The sequence below is a fragment of the Anguilla rostrata genome, chromosome 3, assembly GCF_018555375.3.
Source record: "Anguilla rostrata isolate EN2019 chromosome 3, ASM1855537v3, whole genome shotgun sequence".
Taxonomy (NCBI): domain Eukaryota; kingdom Metazoa; phylum Chordata; class Actinopteri; order Anguilliformes; family Anguillidae; genus Anguilla; species Anguilla rostrata.
The window spans coordinates 63,319,662-63,338,494 of NC_057935.1; the positions used below are offsets into that span (position 1 = coordinate 63,319,662).

General features: G+C 43.5%; 1 protein-coding gene across 1 annotated transcript; it reads left to right on the top strand.

Moving 5' to 3' along the window:
* Positions 1-761: 761 nt before the first annotated feature.
* On the top strand, positions 762-14,699 carry xpnpep2 (X-prolyl aminopeptidase (aminopeptidase P) 2, membrane-bound). Its single transcript, XM_064329279.1, has 21 exons — positions 762-933; positions 1,514-1,578; positions 1,768-1,878; positions 2,376-2,439; positions 3,336-3,440; positions 4,337-4,423; positions 5,252-5,395; positions 5,913-6,014; positions 7,337-7,418; positions 7,964-8,165; positions 8,547-8,636; positions 9,894-10,003; positions 10,240-10,317; positions 10,754-10,825; positions 10,974-11,034; positions 11,141-11,210; positions 11,465-11,569; positions 12,336-12,395; positions 12,648-12,724; positions 12,959-13,048; positions 13,685-14,699. Exons 1-21 carry the CDS (start codon positions 888-890, stop codon positions 13,883-13,885), a joined length of 2,022 nt encoding a protein of 673 aa, XP_064185349.1. The 5' UTR covers positions 762-887; the 3' UTR covers positions 13,886-14,699.
* The last annotated feature ends 4,134 nt before the right edge of the window (positions 14,700-18,833 follow it).

Genomic DNA, 18,833 nt, shown 5'->3' on the forward strand with positions numbered 1-18,833 from the left:
CTCAGTAAATGCGGCCTCTATACAGTTCAGTTCATTCCAGTGGCTCCCGCAGAATTATAGCACAGGTCATTTACTCAAAGGGCTGAAGTACAGGGCAGTAACACTGGATTGAATGTTTATTGCTCCTATTTTTTATTTTTTTATTGTTTCGCAGTAATAAGCTTGCTCCAAACATGAAAACTCTGAGCAACTATGAGAGAGAGAGAGAGAGAGAGAGAGAGAGAGAGAGCGTTTTATTGTTTAGGGAATACATTTAACATTATGGAGAGAGGGAGATTTACAGAGAGTGGTTTTCTTTTTTTGTTCACATGTGTGTTTATGTAACTGGGCACCAACATACATCTACAAACATATCTATTACACATCATTTTGTAACAAATAAAAAAAATGATAGGCCTTGGGTGATGGCAGGGGGGGCAGGGGGCAGGGGGTGGAGGGGTTGGGGGTGGGAGTAGTGGGGGATTTCTGGGGGTTTTGAGGGGTGATCTTATGAAATTACTGTGGCAAGAGAAACAGCTCAGTTCATTTGGCAGGAGAATAAAAGTGAACGAAAACTCCGCAGAATCAAAGTGCAGAATCCTCTGCAAGTTGACCTTTGAACCGTGGCATGCAACGGCAGGCAGCCTGCCAGCCATCTGTGCCCCTGCGGGTGCTTTTCCCAACTGCAGGGAGGGAGTGAGCTGTGTGCAGCTGGACGGACGGAGTCACAGGGCGTCACCCTTTATTACAGGAACAGACTCCGCGCAGCCAAAGTTCCTCCTCTTCGGCTATCGCACATGATCGCTATCAGAGTTTGCGCATGAGTAGGGAGAGTCCGTGTTCCCCGTGACAGTGTGTAATCCTGAGAGGAGCACCTGCATCACCCTTTCCAAGGTAGACTGTGCAAGATGACGGTAACTGGCTGGGTCCTCTTTGCAGCTCTTGTCCTGGGAGGTAAAAAACAAGCTTAATTAATTCTTCCTTCTTGTTAAATAAAAACTATATCCTGTGCTATTTCTAACTGTGAGTCACATGTTTCAAGTATGTGGCTGTTTTTTTACCCTTCTGTAAGCTGGAACACAAACCTTTGTTCAGGACTCCTTTCTGGTGACTGTTACGTTGTCATTTATAATCAGACACTAAACCATTAATTTGTGTTTATGGTATGTATCTTGTTTATAGCTGTGCATTTTTTGTTTCATTTCTGGTTAGAACAGAGATACACAATCAGATACTTTTGGGAGCTTTGGTTTTGAATTCCTAAAGTAGACAGCAAAGCCATGTGGAGCCAGCTCAGCCGTGTGCCTCCACCAGCTGTAGAGTAAGGCCCGACCATGTCCAGCTGTCCTTGGATGCCTCTCATTCTGTCATACATACCAAGGTCAGGAGCAGGGCAATCCCACGGCAACAGCAACCGCGAGGACTTCGCTTTGATCTCTCGAGGCGCGTGCGCTGCTATAGTCCTACAGGGGCACTGTGCTGAGCGGAGTGGTTAAGCCCCCGTACCCCCTCTGTCTGTCTGTCTCTGCTGCAGCAAGCTCCAGCCAGGTCCCCCGTGCAGCTGGTTCGGAGAGGGAGAGGAACTGCTCCACAACCCCGGTGAGACAAATCCCCCTCCCGGTCAAAGTTCCCCCAGTCAGCTACGCCCCTCAAGCCCCAATGTTGTGTTCACATTCCAGTTGGTAGTATCAAGCGAGGTTAACAGGCAAGGGCTTGGTCCTGGGGAGTGGGGGTGAGGAGTTTGGGGCAGAATCCCCCCCTTAGAGCGGCCTTTGCTGTGTGTTCCAGTACCTTCCGCCCACGGCCGTCAACACCACCCTGCGTCTGCGGGCCCTGAGGAACGCCATGGCCCCCCTCAACATCTCCGCTTACATCATCCCTGCGACCGACGCCCACCTGGTACCCCACCGCCATGCCCCGTCCTCTCTCCATGCTCTGCCGTACATCATATAAAACAGCATTCAAGCTTTCCAAGCCCACAAATTACTTTATGACCAACCCTATCCTAGCCTACGTATGCAGTGTCTTGTTGTATGAACATACGGTACGTGGAATTGAAATGTGTTTGGGCGAGCGTATTTACTGTGACCCACCCATTTTTAAAGTGCAGCCTGAGAGACAAGGGTTCAGACAAGGAATCAAAAGCATGTACATTAACAACTGCACATACTTACACTGTACTGTAACTGCAAGTAATATGTGTGGTGTTTCATTCGACTGGCATCTAACGATTGTCAATTAGAAAATTTTCCTGTCATGGCGCAACACTTTCATGAACATATGAGCGAGTTCCATCATGCTGGTTTAAGAGGTGTGAGCACACCTTTCTCAGCTGAGGATGGAGGAGGTTGCTGACAGACAGAAAGCGCTGTAACGAAGCTGCACTCTCCCTGCAGAGTGAGTACATCGCAGAGCGGGATGCGAGAACGGCTTGGATCTCGGGTTTCACCGGATCTGCTGGTATGTCCCACGTGCACACACACACACACACACACACACACACACAAACATGCAAACACGCACATGCATACACACAAACACATCAACATACACACACATACATGCACGCTCACATGTACACGCAAACACGTGAAACACACACATACATAGACACAAACACATCAACATACACACACATACATGCACGCTCACATGTACACGCAAACACGTGAAACACACACATACATAGACACAAACACATCAACATACACACACATACATGCACACACACATGTACACACAAACACATGAACACACACATGCATAGACACAAACACATCAACATACACACACATACATGCACGCACACATGTACACACAAGCACATGAACACACACATGCATAGACACAAACACATCAACATACACACACATACATGCACGCACACATGTACACACAAGCACATGAACACACACATGCATAGACACAAACACATCAACATACACACACATACATGCACGCACACATGTACACACAAACACGCAAACACACACATGAATGCACACAAGCACGCCAAAACACACGCATACATACGTACAAACACACATGTACACACAAACACATGAACACACACATGCATGCACACAAACACACCAACACACACACACATACACAGCAGGATTTTCAATCTAGATGCAATTAAATCTGAATTTCAACTGTATGAAGCACAGTTTTAGATCAGTATTCCTACTCTTTCTTAAATTATTTCAATAGATATTCTGGTGTGCAAGTGGATGTATGGGTTGGACCATGAATTGGATGAAAAACCCCCCAGTGATGGTTTAGCTGTTGGGGTTGCCCACACATAATGAACAACCAATGGGAAGCCCTCTCACCTGCTCTTTCCCTCTCTCCAGGCACGGCAGTAGTGACCCCAAACCAGGCTCTCCTCTGGACCGACAGCCGGTACTGGATTCAGGCCGAACGCCAAATGGACTGCAACTGGGAGTTGGTGAAAGACCGTGAGTGGAACCCCAAAGTTTGAGTGACAGCAAACGCCAACAGGCTCTCCAAGACCCGGGGCCTCGTTTGTAAAAATTGCTCTTGGATTTAGACGTAAATGTAATCTTCAGATCATCCGTAAGGTTGTGCTTAGGGTTGATTTATTTAAAAAAAAAAAAAAAAAATAGCAGAGACCGAAACAAAGTTGCTTACATTGGTTTAAAGAGCCGTATCTGTGTCTTTCGCATCTGCGATACATAAATCTCAAATTAACTTCAATTTGAACTCATGTGAATGTGCTTTCATATTTCCTTGTCGTATAGAAGCCATTTTCATTTAAGTAAGTTTGCATTTCAACATTTCTTGCATTTTCTGAAGGTAATTAAGTTACGTCCAGTGTCCTTTATGTCAAGATACAATGATATCCACGTCAAAGCGGGGTTGTATATAAATAACTTCTTAGTCTCGGTTTTCTACGTAAGCCACGATTTAAGATACAATTTGACCGTAGGAACATTCTTGAAATGAGGCCCCAAGGTTGGTTACCCCTGTTGTCTCTTTGTATGTCATTCATACAATTCATACACACGTGCATTAATTATACGCATAAACACTCCAATCATGTTGGGGCCAAATAATAACTTGGCAGGGGTCTGTCTCTGGCTGCCTTCCGTATTGTTTTCTCCATTTAATCATCCATCACGGAATTCTGAGCGTAGAAAATGGCTACCATATGCCTGATATTTACTCACAAAAGCTCACAGTGATTGCTTGTTGACCGACGGAGCGGTATACTCCAAAGTGAACGCAGCAATGACATATGGCGAGGGGTTGTTGACTCCTCCCAAAAAGCTGTGCGTGTCCAGCCTGGGAACCTGGCCTAAGACCAAACCTGCCTCGTCTCACTGTCCAACAGCTTCCATCAGGGGCATTACGGATTGGTTGATCACACACATCACGGAGGGGGAGGAGATTGGCTTCGACCCTTTCCTCTTCTCCATTGGTGAGTGGGGGGTGGGGTTGTCGGGCAGCGGAGATGTCATGCTAAAGACTGGGATGTGCAGAAATACACTGAAACACAAAATGGTACCGATGTACAATATTTTACAGGTGGCTCAGAGGTATAAACTATACAAAAAAGGCAAGCGACCCGAGTTAAATGTGAAATAAATGTATATATTGGAAATACATATACTGCCCATCCCTGTGTGCTGGGGAGTATTCCTGTACTGACATATCCAGCAGAAAACTAAGACTAATTACTAATCAGAATCAGCCTATAAACATTTTAGTGGACATCACGTTTTACATAAGCTGTGTGTACTTCATCATGGAAAGAGATCTGCTCCGGTGATTTATGAGCCTTGAGCTCTACCAAGGCCTCAATGGCTCTAAACAGCTGAATACAAATTGTGCAAAAAGCAGATATCATTAAGAAAAAGAGGCATGCCAACATCATTAGGATCATTAGAGGCTTCCATAGCCATCATAAATGTCTTGTAAAGTAATTTGGCTGTTTTGCAACTCACGGAAATGGGCAGCCACAATGTGTTCTGAGACAACCGCATTAATTATCATTCCACCAGAATATTTGCATTTACATGCATTTAGCAGATGCTCTTAAACGTACATAGTTGCATAATTACAGGACCAGGCAAAGACCAGTGCTGATGCTAAGTTGTCAGAGTCACACCTCATAGCAGCAGTCAATACATGACCTTAAAAAAAATGTCTTGCGATTCATATAGTGGACACTACCGTACTTGCAGCTCTGTTAATTATCGGTTGAATTTTGGTCGCATTGATTTCATGCACATCACAATGCCCACAGAAACGTTCAAGGCCTATAACGTCAGGCTGGCTCCTGCTAACCGGACCCTGAAGTCTCTCCCAGACAATCTGGTGGATAAGGTGTGGACCGATCGCCCCCCTCTTCCTCCGGACAGCATCTTCAAGCTTCCAGACAGCATCATTGGTGCGTGAACCTACGATCCCTGCGTCCTGTCGCCACACAGATAAATACCTGCAAACAGTGCAGAAAGCCGCGGCAATAAAAGCGCAATTTTAATTCTTTATTGCGGGTTATCTCTGCGGGTAATAATGGTGGGAGGGGGGGAAGGCTGGGGCAGGAGGGTAGTGATTTCCCTTCAAGGGCTTTATAACCCTGTGATTACAAAGCAAGTGAAGTGGAAGAACCATAAAAACTAATGGCGACGTTGATGATCTCAAAGCTCATTATGTGCGTGTGTGTGTGGTGTGTGCGGGTGTGTGTTTGTGCTTGTGTACAAGTGTGGGTTTCTTGTGTGTTAATGTGTATGTGTGTTAATGTGTGATTGTGCACGTGTTTGCATGTGCTTGCATGCACATGTGTTTTTCATTGTGTGTGTGGGTGTGTGCGTATGCATGCATATGCGTGTGTGTGTATGCGTGTGTGTGTGTGTGTGTGTATATGTATGTGTGTATGTTTGTGCACATGTTGTTTCCATGCCCAGAGAGGACCTGGCAGATGAAAGTGGGGGACATTCGTCAGCAGATAAGAGACAATCCCTACAAGCCCACAGCTGTCCTCTTGTCTGCCCTGGATGAGACAGCATGTAAGGCCCTTCCACTGTCACACACACCTACAGGCAAATCCTCCTCTGCTACTCACTGCCTGTACCCGTAAACAGCTGTTTTACCTGCAGTCACCTGTACACAGCAGTTACTACAATGCCAGAAATGTGTGGCCTCTGGAACCTTTTTTTTACCACTGGGAACACACAAACCTCTAAACCACTCTAAACACCTACAGAAACACACACACACATGCTGCCTCCTGAACTTATTTCCACCGTGAAGATTCACTGACACGCTTCATAGATCTCACAGAGCCCTGCCTGTCTGGCTTATTGACACACATCCTCTGCACACGCTGTAAAAAAAAAAGAAAAAATCAATAGCAGGATGACGCAGTTTATGTGGAAGTGAAAAGCAGGACAGTCACTGGCTGTTCGGTAATCCCAGTCCCACCGATGACCCCTGTTGGACAACACAAAATAGCATTACCAATAGCACTGGGGTCCCGAATCGCCTAGACAGCTGAAACTGAAGGTGCAGGGCAGAAAACTTGGGTTGCAAACATAGGTTTGTGGACAGTCCTGGAACTTAAATCCTTTTGGAAAATAAGATATTTGTTGTTTATCAAGTAAAAATAAAAATCTGATATGAAGACAAAAACAAGGGAACAAACAGTAGAGATGTTAATATAACATACTATAATTATTTAGAGCTGTCATTGACAATATAACTACTAATGCAATTATTATTATTACTAATATTGCTGCTGCTACTACTACCATTCTTACTACTACTACTGCAACTGCAACTGCAACTGCAACTGCTACTACTACTATTATTATTATTATTATTATTATTATTATTATTATTATTATTATTATTATATTTGAATGCCACAAAAATCATTTGTTAACCTGCAACATTCGAAAAGGCCATTAGGGATGCAAAAAAAAAAACCCACAGAGACATGAGTAAACTGTGAATAAACTGAGAAAGTTAATAGTTAGTTAGAAAATATTTGTGAGCCCTGGCAACCTTACAAGCTACTGCAATATTCTTTCATCTGCTCAACTATAATTGCCATTGAATGCATGCATCCTTTGTAACACTTGGCATTAGAATAATAACCAACTGCACGTATGAATTATACTTGCGAGTCAAAGAGCATGGACCACTTTTGTTCTGCTAACAGTTGTTTGGATGTTTTTCTTTTTTGTTTTTTTGTTCTCTTTCGTACATGTTTTTATAAGTTCAGTTGACTGCTGTGTCATATGTAGGTTCCGTAGTTGAGGTCAGTGTTGGTTTAGGTGTGTTATGCTGGCCTGCCTGCTGAAAGCTCCACATTCCTCCTCTGTTACAGGGCTCTTCAATCTCCGCGGCAACGACATCCCTTACAACCCCTTCTTCTACTCCTACACACTGCTGACCTTGGACGAGATCTGGCAAGTCTACTGCTCCTTCGTTCATTTTGTGGTTCCCAAACCTTTTGAGTCCCTACAACCCCCTTGAGGAATGAGTATGTTTACTTCTGCTAACCACACCCGAGTCAGTGTAGCATCTATGTGTGTACACGCACACATACGGTTACATGTGGACGTGAAATTGTTTAACATATTTCGAAACAAGTATTTGTTTTGTATTGTACTGTGTACACTGTAGCTCAAGCAGTGCATGTAAATAATGTCATGTTTATCTGACTGGCTTGGATGTTTATGGAAAGCATGAAGTACTTCAGGTTGGTTTTTTTTCACATTGTAACTTGAGACCCATCTCAACCTTTCCAATGACCCAGCAGCAGGACTCTGCCTGCAGTTTTTGAACCCCAATTTTTACCTGACCTGTGAATTACATACGTGCTCTCATCCTGTCAACCCTCCACCCCCTTTCTTCTCTCCTGCCAAATTTCTCGTTCCTTCACTACCTGTTTCCCTCCTGCACTTACTCCCTTCCTCAATGCCTTTATTCCCTCTATCTCTGCCCTGACCAGGCTCTTTGTTCACCTTGAGAGGGTATCCGAGGAGCTGAAGGTGTACCTGAACTCGTCCTGTTACCTGGACCACTGTGTGCAGCTGATAGAATACCCGAGCGTGCGGATATACCTGAAGAACTACCTGACCCGGCCCAAAGTCAAGGTGTGGATCGGGACGGAGTACACCACCCGGGCCCTGTCTGAACTCATCACGCCAGAGGTAAGGCCCAGCCAGCCAGCCAGGAGCGTATTTTCACTCCTCTCTCATGCCCGAGAGGTTAGATTACTCATCCAGTAATCTCACGTACAGAGAGACCAGAGATTAGGGTTTTAACACAGAATCAGGACCAACACACATTTTTTTCCCTTTCTCATTGCCCATGTGTTCTGTTTCTCTCTCCCTCTCACTCCATGACGTGTGGTGCTAACAACATTTTAGTCGTGCTGTGCATGGCATGATTAATACGACAAGGTGTGAGCGATCATGTGCCGGTTGTGTTTCTGGTGCTGAGTACGAGGTTCTCTCTCCTCTTGCCTCTTACCTTCTCTCACTCTCTTAATTCACTCCCCACCCCTACAACCCCCCCACACCCACCCCCAGGACAAGATGCTGACCAGCGACTACTCCCCGGTACTCATCACAAAGGCGATGAAGGACGTCACGGAGCAGCGCATCCTGAAAGACGCTCACGTAGGGAGGCCGTCCACGTCACTGTCACCACCTCCACATATCCACCACCAGCACCACCACATCCCGAAGAGAACCAGCCAGGCCGTAAAACACTCTCTGCCCTTCCGCTTTATGGCTTTACAGTAGAGCTATCGCTCCCCTCTGCCTCGGTCTCGTTAAAGCCATAAACGTCGGCCAAAGACGCCAGGAGGTCCCGCTGGTCCCACGCGGGGGAACAGAATCCTGGAGGGACACCTTATCAGTTCACGTGCTGGAAACCCATGCGTTTCAATAATCTCGGCTTTTATATCGTTATAAGTGCTTTTATTGTGCATTTAGAGCCTTAATCTCAAGGTTATGAGCTCATCCTGCCATTGAGAAACAACAAATTAAATTGAGTCCCTCCCGAAATGTCATACGCTTTACTTATGATACATCATGCAATGTCTGGCCTTTTCTCAGTTGAATGTAATAAGTCCACAGATGGCAAAGTAATTGAACCAGTTCCACAAAGTCTGTTGGTATAGCATGCAAAGTCACAATAAATCATTTTATTGCTACTTTGGCCTTATATAGTTATATTCCGAGTTTACCCCGGATTTGTGGATCACCAGTGTGCTCCCCTAAATGTGTCACTATGGGACACAGGCTTCACTATTTACACTAAATTTGGTTTTGGCATATCAGTATGCATGTCACCCTAAGTAACATATTTACCATACACCAGTCTTAATATCGGGACGGTATTTCAAGGTGTTTTTGGCAGACTATGCTGTATGAGCTTGCAGTGTGTGTGGTGGCAGTGGTGTAATGAACTGTGTATGAGCTTGTGTTGTGTAGACTATGTGTGGCGATGCTGTTGATAGTGATATGATGAATGTGGGTGCGCATCATTGTAGAAGAATGAAGAATATGAGTGTATTGTATGCATGCTTTGAGGTTCACAGTGTTAGCTTGTGTTAGCATGTGATGGTAAAACTTACCATCACATGCTATATACGTGTGTATCAGTGTATCAGACTGTGTTGCGTGTTTCAATGTGTTGTGGTAGACTGTGATGTGTATTCGTAGGCTGTGTTGTGTGTTTCAGTGTGTGTGTGTGTGTGTGTGTATGTGTGCATATGTAGGAGAGTGTATGTGTGTGTGACTATGTGTGTGTATGTAGGTGAGTGTATGTGTGTGTGTGTGTGTGTGTGTGGGTACACTGCGCTGTGAGTGTATGTGTTTGTGTAGACTGTGTTACCTGTGTCTTTGAGCATCCTCTCCACCTCCCTGCAGATCAGAGATGCTGTTGCAGTCATGCAGCTCCTGCTATGGTTGGAGAACAGAGTCCCCAAAGGGGATGAGACTGAGCTGACAGCTGCCCACTTTGTCAACGAGCGACGCAGGTATCACACACACACACACACACACGCGCGTGCGCACACAAACACACAAACACTCACAGTCACATAAACCTTCTGAGTTCATCAAAATTCACACTTTGCCTTCCATGCCTCAAAATGAATTATCATGCATCACTGGTACAAGCACTCAATCAAATTCATCACTTAACGACCCAAGTCCATTCACTCAGACATCTTTATCATTCTGCCATTCAATAAATGAATGCTTCATCTTTCAGGGAACAGAAAAACAACAGGGGCCCGAGCTTTGAGACCATTTCAGCCAGCGGGCCCAACGCTGCCCTGGCCCATTACAGGTATCACCGATGTGCATATACTCTTTATATTTATCGTACGCTCTGTCTTTATCTGTCTTTGCCTTCTCCATAATGTTAAATATATTCTCTCTCTCTCTCTCTGTATATTCCATTTGATGAAAAACACATTTTCAACATACAAAAATGCCAAGTTACTCACACGTACAAAGCACTGCCTATAAGTCATTCATTACAACTGGCAAAATCCAAGCTAGCCATTTAGCCAAGTATTACAAGAAAATGCAAGAAACTTTCTTGTAAGAAGTTACAAGCAACAAGCAATATTGGCAATCTTACCTTACACAAAATAATGCTGCACAATGTTTCCTAAATAGTTTCAGGTAACTGGGCCCTTCTTTCATATTTGCACCTGGCCCCTTCATTGTGACACACTCCCGTGTTGCTGAAGCTACATGTCGGCTGATTTGTGTTGCAGCCCCACTAATGAGACAACCAGGAAGCTGAGCGTGGATGAGATGTACCTGGTGGATTCTGGTGGTCAGTATCTGTGAGTATTACAAACAAGAAATTGAGTGATTCTTTATTTGACATGCTGATCTATTGCCTTATATGAAAACTGACATGTGGTGTTTTGGGCTGTGTTAAGTCCTCAAATGCTCTGAGCATCAATAATGCATTTTTTTTTCTAACTTCAGTGATGGGACCACTGACATCACTCGCACTGTGCACTGGGGGACACCCACTGACTTTCAGAAGGTACAGACTAGAGCTAAGGAAGGTCTAAGGCCACTGTGGAAACTTCTTTATTTCAAATGTCAGCTTTGTTTCAATGTTTGGTCGCTCTCCTCTGTGTGTCTCTTAGGAAGCCTTTACACGAGTGCTGATGGGAAACATCGAGATCTCAAGGACCATCTTTCCTGCCAATACCAGAGGTGAGTATGTCCTGTCTTTCACACAAACAAACACACACACACACACACCAGTACACATGAAACATATTGGCATAAGGGTACACACTGTTTCTGAGTTATTGGTGCTACCAAGTCTGGCCACTAGATGTCCCTCTTTATTCACTAGCAGGTTTAGCAAACCTCCTGCTGAGACTGAACACAGGTGTATGTGTGTTGTTGCGATGTGTGTATTCTAGTCTTTGTTATCCCTTAGGTCTACTTTTCACTCTTTGCAGGTGTGAACATGGAGATGCTGGGCCGCAGAGCATTGTGGGAAGTGGGACTGAACTACGGCCATGGGACAGGCCATGGGGTGGGAAACTACTTTGGAGTACATGAATGTAAGGCTGCTTTTTTCCCCCACAGTAACAGTATACAGTGTAACTGCGCTATAAAATGAATATTGCCACTGAGAGACCTCACAAATAAGATATTACATAGCCGCCAACCACAAACCGCTAGATCAAGGAAAACCTCATTTCTGTCTACATGGACATCTTAATCAGTAACATTATTTTCATGAGGCATTTTTTTTTAATGGAAATTATGTTGTGGTTACAGTTTATTGTGGTGATTATTTCAGCTGTGACTATTGTTCAGCTTATTTGCATGTGACTCTGGCAACGCGCATGACACTGGTGCACTGTGCATCCCGGAATGTCGTTGTTGCGAGTGGCCTCGTTACTCCGTGTTAATTAGAGGAACAGTGCCGAGGAACTGCTTCTTAGAGGCACTGTAATGAATTTTACATGTAAAAAATGCGCCCGGCAGCCCCATGGGGTGAAGCGTAGTACGCGACAGCATCACTCAGAGAGCAAAGCGCCTCAGTCAGTTGGGGTTTCCTGTCTCCAACGCAGTTTTTCTGGCTAATTGGGCCCCTGCAGCTCAAACTGTGGTCTGGAGTGTGAAAATAAGCAGTGCCTGTTGGCACTTGTTTCACAGTGTTAGGCCTGCCTATGCTCTGATAAACTAATGGAAAGCATAGCAGAGATTGCATGGGCCTACAGGTGCAATTGGTCACTGCAAATTGGGAGAACTGACTTTTAAAATCAATCAGCTCTGATGGTGTGTGACACTTCACTCTTCATTAGTCATACTTTTTCACAGGGCCTGTTGGCTTTCAGTCCAATAACATCCCTTTTGAAGTGGGCATGTTCACCTCCATAGGTAAGATATAGCATGCTTTTATGAAGGGCAGAATTGGCATTCAGATAGAGTATGATTGTATGTCAACTATTCCCAGGAGAAATGTGTAGAAATAAGATAAATCTACAAATCACACATTTGATTTGCATCTGCTGTTCTGACAACTGATTTATTAATTTTGTTGCCTTGTATTTATAGATTGATGTGAAAACCAATAACCAGAGAAACATTATGAGTTAATTTGCTTGGCTAATTAGCATTTTTTTCTTTCAGAGCCCGGATACTACAAAGACAATGACTTTGGAATAAGGATCGAAGATGTTGCCGTCGTAGTACCAGCGAATACTACGGTGGGAGTGTACTATTAAATCTCTGCAGTGACATAAATGCAGAAATACGTTTACTGAATATGGCTAGAAATTTTTTTTAAGCCATATTAGCAGTCTTTGCAAAAACTGAAAATGAATCAGTTTAGAAGCTCACAAACATAATATTCATGTCAGAAACAAAGCTACACTGAAGTAGCATGAGGCTAGCTCCTCCCCCACAGGCAGGCCTTCACTGTTCTGTGCTTGATTCCACAGTACGGTAACAATTACATGACCTTCGAGACCATTTCTCTGGTGCCTTACGACAGGAAGCTGATAGACACATCCATTATGAGTCCCCAACAGGTAAGCATACAGAGCGACTGTAATTAGGGTCCCCTGGGAACATGGTGACAATACCCTTTGGTACCCGGGAAAGCCCCTCGGCATCCGCCACTGTAGGTTCTTTGTGGCAACTAATGAGGGTCTACTTCAGAAAGCTCTATTGAGTGCGATGATACGTTTTTTGTACTGTAGGTACACACACTTCTGCTCTGTGTAACTCCAGGCCAATTGAGGGGCATTATTGTGAGAAATAGCCCATTGACTTCAGCCATGATAAACCTGTAAAAAAGCTTCACCGATACGCAAGGTTGTTCAGTGTAGCAGCTACAAATACTCCTGCTGAACAGCATAAATTTAACGTCTTTCTCATTTCCTGTTTCCTGTTTCTTTTTAGTACCAACTGATAACCCACTATGGATTTAAATACCCTCACATTGGAGCTGACAGCAATCTGCACTTTAGCCTCATATTCATTGTTTTATTTCAAATCCAATATGTGCTGGAGTACAGGGCCAAAACAACAAAATTTGTGTCACTGTCCAAAATATGTATGGACACCACTGTATATATATATATAATATAATAAATTATATTATATTAAGATATGTTGAGATGGTATGTGAATCTTATATGTGTTCTCCTGTGTCATGCTTTTAGCTGCAGTGGCTGGACGCGTACTACAAGAAGATCCGTGACATTATGGGCCCGGAGCTTGACAGGCAGGGCCTGAAGGAGGAGAAGGAATGGATGATGAAGAACACAGAGCCCTTTTTGTCGGCTGGAGCCCCTGCCACCCTCTCCTCCCTCACTTTGACCCTCTTGGTGCTGTGCAGAGCGCTGGTTCAGCACCTCTCCTAATGCTGCTATGTCCCCTGGGCCTCCAGACCCCCTGCCTCTGCCCATACACATTTCAGGTGAAAATGCACCAGGGCATGGACCCTCAGCCCTGTACCTGTTGGTTTTCCTCATTACCTAGCTCTTATTTGGCCAAAAACATGTTTTTTATTAGTTTTTTTTTTTTTTTAAAGATGAACACAAAACCAGAACCCTATGGCAAGCATGATTCTACGTTCTCTAGCCTTTCAGATTTTCTGGTCCGAGGCCTGATTGTAGATTAGGCAGGGGGGCGATAGCAGGGGTTGGGGGGGTTTTGGGGACAGTGGAGATGGCAATTGCGGTTCTGTTTGGCTCTCCCTCGGTCAGATGGTGCCCAAGGCAACCACCCATGTACCAACAGTATGTGGCCTGTGCCTGGAACTAGCCCTGCCTTATGGCCTTCTGGGACCACAGCTAAAGAACCCTGCCCTAGAACCTGCAGATTGGACCGTGTGTTTGCACACATTAAATTAATAGGGTTAAATTAATAGGTCCTAGGACCACTTCGTTTTATCTATTTGTTTGTTGAGTGACTTGTTTTGGGATTACGCCTAAACATTCTTTTTTTCTGGTAATTGTTTTCTCTGTACATAATGATGTTGTCGCGCACGTAATGCAACTTCAAGTGTAATTTATTGAGTTTGCTAAATGTCATCTAATTCTAGTTGACATTTTGTGAATGGATTTTTTGGTTTTTATCTATCTGTATGAAAGAAATCTCAAAATCTTTACCTGAGTTACCTGAGGCTCACGGTTTATAATTAACATGTAAAAATTTGTATTTGTTTGTGTTTGATTTGTCAAAGTGTCTGAAATAAAATCTTCACAAAAATGTTCTTGTTGAGTTCATAAATAAGACTATTCCCCCATAAACTGAAGGTAATGGATTAGCCTTAAGCTAAAATCTTCTGTAATGTCGATATCCGCAAACAACATTGAATTTCACGAGGCCATGAACTACACATTTACGGTATGCGAGTGGAGGGCATGACCCCTCAAGAAAGCTTTGGCATTAATATTTAAATAAATGACACGCACTGTCTTGTTGGATGACTCATGATCAAATAAACTGATCTGATTTCTGATGTTTTCAGTGTTACTCACACATCCTACTCATCTTTTCTCCTTAGTTGAACTAGACTCCGCTACCGTCTATGAAGGCGCATACTGTAGCAGGTAATTCCATTGCTCTGCTCAGTGTGCTTTTTTGTGCATACTGGAAAACATCGTCCTGAAGAGCGTAACAAAAACTTACAGGAAGTGAGAACGCTCTGGCATTGTGCAATGAGCACACTTCCTCCCCCCCCCCCCCACCCCAACCCCCATTCCCTCCTCCCAGCATGCTCTGAGAGAAGCAGCCTCTTCAGGTCCTCCTGCGCCACATGTAACACGCATGCCAGGAAAGGCGCTGTTGCCAGGCAACATTTCCGTCAGTGCCTCAGGAAGGTGTGCTAGCGTGGTTTCCGTGACACCTGCATTTTGTTCACACTTGTCTTTGATGTTCTCCCTCTGAGAGGGACAAAAATAAGTTTTATAAAATTGCAACAAAAAAAAAGACTCAGGTTCACTGCATTGCACACAAAAAGGGCGAATTGTCAGCAACAGAAATATAACACGTCATTCACAATTAAATGTGTAGTACCACTAGTCCCTGTGTTTCTTTTGACTGGAGCAGAGAGAGCCCTTTGTTCTCTCTCATAAGTAAATGCATGAGGCATTAAGCAACTTCTGTGCTTTTATGATCCCCCAAAGTGCAGGAATCCTTTCAGAAGTGTGGGGGTGCTGATGAACCTCTTTTTAACGATGATTCAAAGCTCTTACCATTTCAGATTGGCCATCGTCAAATAACATGGAGGCAGCCTCGAAATGGCAAACGGGCAATGTGACAAACACAAACCCCCCCCCCAGGGCAGCAGAGTGTCCCAGGCAGGACAAAAGCTCTTGTTACAGAGCAGTCACAGCCCTCTCGGACAGAGACATTACTGTCTGCACATCATTACATCATCACCGTGTGGATAAACTCAGGACGGTACAAATGTACACCTAATTTATCAAGTGCATAGCCACCATTTTTAAAGATCCCAGGGAATCTGTGATTCACATCATACAGCTTTTAGCATAGCAATCTGCAATGCCCTCCAGAAGTATGAGAACAGTAGAGGGAAATCTGCTAATTTTGCTCTGTACTTACAGTAAGGCCTTTTTTGGATTTGTGCTCGAACAATGCATATGAGACAAAATCACAGGCAATCACAGCTTTTATTTCACGTTATTTGCACGCATGTGTCATTCACCATTTTTCAGAAACAGTTGTTTTTGTGTACAAGCACCCCCCCCCCCCCATCCTTTTTGAAGAGCACCGTAAACTGTAAATGTTTTGCTCCTTGCTGTCAACAGCACAGTTTGTGTATTGGTGTATGAGTGTGCAGGCAGATTTCGTAAACAAGGACATACAGTCATTGTAGAGATGGGTCAAACCAACCAAAAGGTACAGAATGTGGTTTGCAATTGAAATACTTTCAAGCTCAGTACAATGGTATGTTGTAGGTACATTTGTATACCGTGCAGTTTCCAGGGAAATGCGTTCAGCTGAGATGCACTGTTTCTCTCCACCTACAGTTATTTGTCATTTGTGATTCAGCTGTGACATGCTAATTTTATTTGGGGACATTCAGAAAACTGCTTGTTCAACATTCATACATTTATTCTGTTTATGGTTTGTAACTGTAACTTTATAACCTTCACTGACTCAGTACTTTTGCAGTGTTTTCACAATTTAAGCAGATTACACAACAAATAATGTTGTTAACTTAGGTTGACAAAGAACAAGTTTTATACAGTGGGATTTGAGTTTTTCTGTCATGTTCATTGTAGTTAAAGCCATTTAGTTCTGAGTAGAACTGTTTCATACACTTTTACTCACAAGCGATACACACAAATTTTATCTCATTTTTTATTTATATGCTCTATTTTAGCTCAAGCTATGTGTCCTTTTGGGATTTTGTAGACTAAAAAATGCTTAAGAGACTGGCTTTCTTCAAATGTATTCTTTCTGACTCTGAGTTTGATCTGTTTCAAACGTCCACAAAAAAGACTGGTGGCTGCAGTTCTGCCTAATCACATGTACTGCATGAGTATTCATTTCTCTTCTGCTGGCCACCAAGCCTTGTAGTGCAAAAACAGGAACTTCAGGCTGTGTAGACATGAAAAGATCCTGTCGTACAGCGTGAAAACAAAAGCAGGCCATCCTCACATCGTGTGGTCCGCCAGAACTCAAAAATAGAACACAGTTTTTTAACTAATGCAACTGAGTGTATAGAGACACCCATGTGCACTCAAACACTCACACATCTTGCACAGATAACAGGTAATCTCTCTCTCTCTCTCTCTCTCGGAGCCAGCATATCTTTTTATTTTAAGTTTTGATTTTTTCCCGTTTTATCTATTGTGTTGGTTTACTTTCCATCTTTGGTTATTATGTATAACTAGATTGTGTCTCCTTTTTTACTGTTAAATAAAGGAGAATCAAAGGTCAAAGGTCTCTCTTTCTCTCTCTCTCTCACACACACACACTCTCTCTCCCTCCCTCCCTCCCTTCCTCCCCCACAAACAAGCACATGCATATGCACTCATACACACACACTCTCTGATCTACGCCATGGCACCCTCTGTGGTGCTTGTGAAACTCAGCGAGCGGTACTGCTTAAATAACAATCCCTACCCACAGAGCCCTTGCTCTTAAACTACTGTCATCTTTCTACATCCACAGGCATTTTTATTGTACTTTGCATGCAAAAACAGAGTGCACCTCTTCATGCTGCTTTCTGTCAGTGCTTGCACTTTTGGTTCCTGAGGATAAAACAAATGGAACTGACAGCAGTGTGATGTTGTGGAATACTTACCATACAAAGAAGCCAGTTAAACTGGCATAATATGTAGAAAAAAATTTGTACTGCTGTGAACAAACAAATTAAAAGTACTACTTCCAAAGGAAAGTAAAAACAACTCTTTGTCTACAACGTCGAAATCAAAAGTATGATTTTCATTGCTTACACAGTTGATTTACGGTTCCGTTTCACACAGAATGTTGCAAGTCATTGTTTCCTTAGCCTAACTTCATGTACTTCTAAATTTCAAAAGCAAGTTTTCTGCTTTTGAAAACTTGTAGTCATCTCCACCCGATGATTCACCTCGAAAACCACATGGTCCATTTTGCAACCAATAAATACAAGCCGTTTGAGATACTGACGCCTCTCGCTCTTCATTTGGTAGCCATAAGCACTGCACCTTTTAAAAGAGAATATTGTTGATTTTATCATCACATTAACACATTCCTTATTTTATGATGACTGACCAACAGGAGTGGGCAAGACCTAACGAGTATCAGTGATATTCACAATGTGTATGCATGTGTGCATGCTCCCTCCTAAGGTCCATGTGCTCACAATACTTACATCACACACATTGTTATATTGTACCTTGTGCTTTGTGTACAGCACATTGAGTTTCACCCGCTGTCGGAAATGTGCTTTATAAATAAAGTTTGATTGATTGATTGATTGATTGATCGAGGCAAATCTCCCATGGCTCAGTTCACCGAATTAGGCAGATAGGTCATGAAGAAGCATGTTCAGGAGTAAGGGGTGGAGGGATGGAAAAAACATGATAAAATTTTTAAACATGATTTGAGAGCCGTGTTTTAAGTCACAATTTTATTTGTGTCACTTAAGGATTTTCGCATTATGCAAGGGCATGCAGAGTTACAAAATCAGGAAAACTTTCTGAGACCTCGAAGAATTTCTGTAGCCAGTTAGACTCTGGGACCTTTCTCCACCTCAACACATGCACAGTCGTCTTCACCACCAGTATTACAAACTTCCGGCCTCAACAAGACCAGAAAAAAAGAGCTTTAATCCGACCTTCCTTTGCA

What these genes read in the sequence shown, in the direction of transcription:
- xpnpep2 (XM_064329279.1), top strand. Translation starts at nt 888, where the DNA reads ATGACGGTAACTGGCTGGGTCCTCTTTGCAGCTCTTGTCCTGGGAG. An exon ending in CTGCGACCGACGCCCACCTG is followed by an intron (nt 1,879 to 2,375) that starts GTACCCCACCGC and finishes CTCTCCCTGCAG; the next exon opens with AGTGAGTACATCGCAGAGCG. An exon ending in GATTCTGGTGGTCAGTATCT is followed by an intron (nt 10,826 to 10,973) that starts GTGAGTATTACA and finishes TTCTAACTTCAG; the next exon opens with TGATGGGACCACTGACATCA.